General features: G+C 46.8%; 1 protein-coding gene across 1 annotated transcript in view; it reads left to right on the forward strand.

Annotated features, from left to right (window-relative positions):
• TMEM255B (transmembrane protein 255B) overlaps positions 1-6,924 on the forward strand; it is a 124,453-nt gene extending 117,529 nt beyond the window's left edge. The window contains exon 9 of the mRNA XM_074983209.1: positions 6,643-6,924. Coding sequence (XP_074839310.1) covers positions 6,643-6,810 — 168 coding nt within the window. The 3' untranslated portion in view covers positions 6,811-6,924. The remainder of the gene's footprint in view (positions 1-6,642) is intronic.
• Positions 6,925-7,372: the final 448 nt, after the last annotated feature.

The raw sequence follows: 7,372 nt of genomic DNA on the forward strand, positions 1-7,372 counted from the left end.
TGCACAGAGGGCAAGTGGCTGCTCTGAAAGCGTCCAACGTAGGAATAACAAGAAGTCCTGGGGCACCTTACAGACTAAGATATTTTGGAGCATAAGCTTTTGTGGGCAAAGACCCACTTCGTCAGATGCATGGAGTGGGGGCGGGTTTCAGAGACGTATGTAAAGAGTGAGGTCTCAGTAAAAGGGAGGGCCAGAGCTGACAAGAGTGGCTGGCCCCTTACAAAAGCAGCTTCTCTGCCCTGGGTGTTAACATCTCCACATTAGACTCTGTCAATGGACTATAACCCCTGTCTGATTTGACTTGTTTTTTCCTCTTTTGATACGTACTACTGATAATGGGCCATTTCCGCCTTGCTGAATAGACTTGTCAGCTCTGGACCCTCCCTTTTAGTGGAACCCACTCTTTAAATATCCCTCTGGAGCCCCCCCCCTCAACTCATGCATCTGACAAAGCAGGTCTTTGCCCACGAAAGCTAATGATCCAAAATACCTGTTAGTCTATAAGGTGCCACAGGACTTCTTGTTGTTCTCGAAGATGCAGACTAACACGGCTCCCGCTCTGATACTTGTCAACATAAGAATGTCATTTAACAATTCCGTTGACGTTATCTGAGCTCTAGTGGAATGAGCTCACAGCGTTTGAGATGGTGTAGCCTGAGCTACTTCATATCCTGTCGTGTTACAGGAATGTACTCACCTGGAGACTGTCTGTGAAAAGACCCTTCAGCTTGTCCACATATGAAAAAAAACAGATGAGGTGAGGAACAAGAAAGTTTTGTTCCATGCAGATGAAAAGCTAGCCATTGCCTGACATCCAGTATGTGAAGACACTGCTCCTCTGGGGTGCAGTTCAGTGTAGGGAAGCACGCTGGTAAGACGTCTGAGTTGGTTCAAGTAAAATGGGAAAACTGCCTGAGGTAAAAACTTAGGGCCTGGCCTCAGATTTACTGTGTTTCTGGAGAATGGCCTGTAAGGAATTTCTGCCATCTAAGTTGCAACTCACAGACTTCTTGCAGACGTTATCACCACAAGGAAGGCAGGTTTCTGACACAGAAGGAGAAGGAAGTTGCCAGAGACCCAAATGGAGGTCCGGTAGAAGCCACTAAGACAGCATTAAAGTCCAGCAAGGGAAGTGGCTCTTTAACAGTGGGTGAAATTGAGCGACTCCTTTTGACTCCTTTGAACAACTTCACTGCATGGGACTTGAGTGCACTGACTTCCCACTGATGGGCAAATGAAATGTTGGAATTGCCGGCAGGTGGACTCTCAATTAATGCAGCGCAAGACCAGCAGACTGAAAGCGTAATGTGAACTCCAAGATATTCTGGATACAAGCCAGCATTAGTTGAACTCCCCAGGCTAACAACTATACCAAGAATTGCTTCCATTTGGCCAAATAGGAGGTTAAGGATAAGCCTCATCCCTCTCTTGGGCTTGGGGACCAAAGAATACCAGCAGTAAAACCCCTGCCCCGATGCTGCAAGGCAGTGGTGGGCAACCTGTGGCTTCTGGGCCACATGCGGCCCACTGAGGCTTCACCTGCACACCCCCCGCCACCCCAGAACCTTTAGCTGCTCCTCCCCCACATTCCCCTTGCACACCAAAGCCCTGCACTGCCTGTGCCTCCCTCCCAGCACTTTGGAGGAGCTGTGTATCGTCTGATTCATGCTCCATCCTCGCTTCTCCTGCATTCCTTCCTCCCAGAAGTGGAACGCCACAAATCATGTCTTCACAGCATTTCAGCCCTGGGAGGGCGGGGGAGGAGAAGGGATGGCGTGCGCATCAGGTGATTTGCATGTTCTGAAAGAGCAGAGAGGGAGGAGGAGGTAGGGGGAGGAGCAGGTAGGTGTGGGGCTCTGGTGCCCCACCTACTGCATGAAAGGGGCCAGGCGGGGGGACCACAGGTGGAACCCCAGTGGGCTTGGGCTGCTGTGTCCCATTCAGGTGAGGTGGGAGGGGGCTCCTGTTCCTCTTGGATTCTGTTCTTGCACAACAGGATCTGGTAGGAAAAGTCCCAGAGGTCCCAAGGGAATGAGCTCAATGGTCAATTGCAGATGAGACAAGATGGGAGGAGGAGTCACTGTCGGGACCAATGATCATGCCCTGGAGTGGATGAAGGAGCGGGACTTCAGGTACTGGGCACATCCCAGAGATGCCAAGGAAGCCATGGGGCATGCACAAAAGGCATTAATGGCCAGCAGGCATCAGGCCAAGATGCCAATCTCAGTGCAAATAATGATCTGAGGTGCATCTCTGATGCCTATGCAATGAGGAGAACTCTGACCATGAGCTTGCAGAATCCCGGAGGTTCTATGGTGACAGCAGGCGAGCCATAGGGCAGGCAGCTGATCAGACTCACTGGAAGCCCACTGAGGAGGTCACATCAATTCTGAAGAGGAATGGGGAATCGCCCATGGCACCAAATGGGACTTCTTCCCACTTGGCGCGGGGAGTGGCATCGGCACTGAGACGAGCATTGCACACCCATGATGGGAGCTGCCACCAAGCCAATGACAGCACAGAAGGATTCACCATCTTCAGTGCCAGTCCCAACCACACAACTCCACAGGCTGCGGCACAGGTGAGATGAGGATGACCTGGTAGATGCTATAGCACCAGAGCGTCCAGGAGCGACACGCAGAGCAAGTCGCATGGCTTGTATGTCATCAGTGTGGAGACTATCCACGCTGGTGCCATCCTCAGTACCAGACTCAATGGCTATCCCATGGCTGGAACCAGAGTCAAGAGCACAGTCTCCTTGCTGCTCACAGCATGGTACCAGGGAATGGGTGGATGGACTTGCTCCATCCCACATGCCAGAGGAGGCCTGTCAGCACAACTCCTTAAAAGAGGAGGAGGAATCTCCCAGAGCCCTGGAATGGTCCCAGCTCTGCTTATGGGGCTCGTCCTAGTCCCGTAAGAAGAGAATGAATGACTCCTTTTCCTCTTGGGGACGACACGAAGCCCAAGCACAATGTGGCATCATTTTCAAAATCTGAAGGTAACAATCTATCAGTTCAGGACCTCAGAGCCAGGGAGGGCCTCACAGCCTGCTCCAGATGATGCTCCAACCACAAGCCCTTTTGTCACTGACTTGCAGATGAAGCATCACTCTTTAATGTGTCCTAGACTGAGACTCAAACAAACACCTCCTGTGCGGGCTCCTGTGGGCTCCCCTACACAACGGAAAATGCTTGACCCCTGGTAAGGGCATCACAAAGGGCTGTCAAATACTCTAATATGATTAAATTAACACTGCCTGTGGTACTAGTCAAAACCTGGGAGCAAAAGTGGCAGTTAAAGCCACCATACAGAGCTGTGACGCTAGCCACGATCAGTGAGGAGCCCTGCCCTTGTAAAGGCGGGGAGGGCCCATGGCCACAGCGGGTGCATTCTGTCCCTCTGGGTACTGCTAGGCAAAGTTCTTAGGCTCTGGTGCACAGAAAGTGTGCACCCTCACGGGGAATACACAGCTGCATCTACTCAAAGAGCTCATGTGTCATCCTTTGCTGTGGCCTGGAAAACCCTGACATTCCCTGCTCCATGTGACCACTGGCTCCCCCACCTTCCTGCACTTCCATGACCTTAGCCTGTGACTCATGTAGGATTTGCTGTCCCTGTAGGTGTTCGTCTGCTGATCTAGGTGCTGCCACTCACAGCCCTTCCTCTAATTGATTGACAAACTGCTGGAAGGGGCAACAGCAGAGCAGTCCAGTGCAAAGGCCGGATGGAAAGGAAAGTCTTGTAGGTAGAGCTCATGGCTGGATGTTGGAGCTCTGAAGTCAGTTCCTCATTCTGCCCCAGACTTCCTGCATGATCTTAGGCACATGACAATCTCCGTCCCGTGGGTGTTCATGTGTAGATGAAAATACTTTGCAACTTTGTGCTGTGTGAGGGTGTTATTTAGCTAGAAATTCATTAGTGTTTATGAAGTGCTCAGATACTACAGTGCCGAAGGCCAGAAAAGTAAACAAACTAATTAAGCACCACCTATAAAAGCCTATAAAACCTGCAAGTCTGAACATCATATCCTACATTGCAGTATCTAATTTCCAGGTACCTTGCCCCAGTGGAACCCCCACCTCCACCTGAGGCCTAGGCTCCTCTGCAATGAATGGGGAGTTCTCTGTGGGGGAATGGGATCTTTCAGAAACCAGAAAGCTGAGCTGGAAGTGGTCTATGAGCCTAAGAAGAAAGGGCTCCTGGCTCTGCTGCAGGGAGTCTAGAATCCCAGAGCCCCCTGGATCCAGCTGGGATTTTTTAGGCATCTAGGCTCCTTGTTGCATTACAGTTATGATTACTGGAGCGGTGGTCAGTCTAGAGCAGTGTTTCTTAAACCACATTCTGTGGAACACTCTTGTTCCATGAACAACTCGCAGGTGTGCTGTGAGCGTTTGGAAAAATAATTCAAAGTTTTACAATAAGCCTGTATTTTCTTTTATTAAAACTAGGTACAATGTTACTGCATCATTACTATGATATACCTGAATAAATTCCTTCATTTTGTTTTTGCTGTGTATGTTATTGTATGGTTTTTGTTGTTGCTTTTGTTTTTGCGGTTTGACAACAATTTGTTTAAAGAAAGTTTTTGTCAGTGTTCCTCATAAAAAAATATTGTTTGGCATTCTGTGGTCTCAAAAAGTTCAAGAAACACTGCTCTAGATCTACTGAAGGGCATATATGCTGTAACTGTGCATTTGTATCCTTAGAAATCAGGCTATGATTTTCATTACAAAATTCCCACTCTCAGGTGTTAGTAAAGCTGTTCAAATCAACCCCACCTGTAAGCAAAGGAGGAAGTTATTCTTGCAAAAGCACACTGAGGCTTTTTGACACCAATGCTTGACTGTTTCTGCTTGCACAGGATTCTCATTGAGAGGCCCTTGCATGTAAGAAGAGAATGCCAGACGAGACAGCCACTGTTCAAAGCAGGAACTTGCCTCGATGCAGTGGCTACCACTACTAGAATACCACTATTCTAGGAACTGGTGGATGATTTTTAAATTGCTAAGTAGCTGGGAGAGTGGCATTTACTTGTCAGATTTTTGCGTTTCCCTTATCTTCAAAATAGCTTTTTTTTTTTAATTGAAAAATTTCAGGGTCTGAATCTGAGCACTTCAGAGCTGAGCACTCAACACTTCTGCTGACACCACTGGAATGGCAGGTGATTAACATTGAAGGTCAAGGATGCCAGTGGCAAAACATTTAAAATGGCATCAGGCTATGACCCCAGGACTTCAGGTCAAACACCTGCCCCTTTTGTTCCTAAAAAAAGGGGGGTGAAAGCTGTTGACAATGTGCTGTTTTCATAAGCACCTAACACTCCTCATGCCAATCCCAATCCAAAGGACACAGTCTTAGTGTCCAGGCCATAATATTTAGAGATTTTATATACACTCACCCCACCTCCCTGGGGTAGTAAAGTGGATCAGAGACTAGGCGTCCTGTATTGAAACAGGGTAACGTGGGCCAGACTGACCATTATTTAATTTAAATTGTTGGGACTTCCACTCCTAACATAGCTGGAAGGTAGAACTGTTTGGTTGTCTAAGACAGTGTTTCTCAACCAGAAGGACTAGTACCCTTAGGGGCACTCGATAGAAGTCTGGAGTGCGGGTGGGGGGGGTACTTCAGTACAACTGAAAATTGGGAGAAAACTGAATTTTTGTTGCAAGTTTTACAGAACTTTATTATTTTTATACCTGTAATACTCAAAAATTTCATCACCTGCCCAGTGATGATTAAATGTTTAAACAAATGTGTTGTGATGATAGAAAAAAATTGTTTCTGAAAACTGTAGGTACTAGGGGCACTTCTAATTTTGTTTTTAAAAACAGCTACTTTATTTAAAAAAAAAAAAGTTGAGAAACACCGGTTTAAGACACAAGACGTGTGGGATCCCGCCCCGTAATTTGGACCCTGTAAGCAGATGACTCCACAGGAGAAGTGAGAGTAAGACCAGCAGACACAGCCGGGAGCACCACCATGGAAAAAGGAGGGAGGTTTTTTCTTTTTTGTGGGGGGAGGGGTAAGGTGGGGAGGTTGCTTGCTGAAAGAAGGTGGTGTGTTGAGAGCAAGGCCCCAGTTGCTCCTGTGTTCAGAGCAATAGAATTTTGTGTGTTGTCACAGACAAGACTGCATCAGAAATACCAGACTTCCCCAAGAATTTCTCCCCCGTCAAATGCAACAAGCACAAAACCCTGAACTTTGACTAGCTGCTGAGATTGAAAGCAGTAACATTATTATATATAATATTTACAGCCCTAGGATGATTTCCAGATACGAATATGAATTTTAAACAAACAGCTGCATATCCTGAAAGCCCACTCTGCTATACCGACTACCTGGCAGGACTAGAGCACCCAAAAACACACGTTTTATTCAGTTGCCTTGATAGAGAGTGAATTGTATGCATAAAACTCCTATTAAGACTAACTTACCTGATAAGTATACACTGGCTCACCTTGATGTGCACTGTATGTCTGTCTTAAAGTGTGTGTTCATAACACTCTTGTGATGTGCACATTACAGACGCATGAGAGATTTAATGGTATACACCATATACATTTAATGCAGCATAGTGGAAAACAGATCTGTAATCCCTTACTGAAGATGGCATTTTTTCTCTCTCTTCCTTTACAGCCTGCAAACCATTTTCCAGCATCATCATCTACTGATATTTCTTTATCTGATGATACTCAACCGCCATCTCAGTCCAGCTCGAACTATGGTCTCCCTCCCAATGCCCCACCACTATACACACCAAATTACTTCCTGCCAGAAGAAAAGCCTCCGCCATATGCACCCTAGAACTCAATTACATTTAAACAAGTTTTTTAAAAAGACATCTTTGGAAACTGAGTTTCACAGGCAGCAGATTATCAAGGAAATTGTTTTGTGTTCTCCGACTGCTCTACTTTTAACCTTCTCTCATTGTGAGCTGGCCAGAACCCTAAAAATCTAAAGGCAGACCTTCCACTGGTGATATGTATCAGTCACCACAGTTTGCTTTATAGTCAGTTGGAACCTGGCTTTTTGGCTCACATGGGTCTGATTGTCTTTCTCAGCATAATTCATGGTTTCTTCTAGTGAAAACAGTCATTAAGGCTGTGTCTAGATTGCAGAGAAACTGCCAGCAAAAGATACAAAAATGCTTGCACAATTTACGTATCTGCTGCCGACAGTCTACACGGGGCCAAATGTCGGGGAAAACACCCTCTGCCGAGACATTCCTTCTTTCTCATGGAATGAGGTGTATAGGAATGACGACAGAATGCTTCTGATGCAGCAGAATTCTGCCGAGAGATTTCTGGTTTCCCATCAGAAGCCTGCGATTTAGACACAACTTAAGAAAAATACTATGGTTCCATTT

Source organism: Carettochelys insculpta, chromosome 1 (assembly GCF_033958435.1).
Source record: "Carettochelys insculpta isolate YL-2023 chromosome 1, ASM3395843v1, whole genome shotgun sequence".
NCBI lineage: Eukaryota > Metazoa > Chordata > Testudines > Carettochelyidae > Carettochelys > Carettochelys insculpta.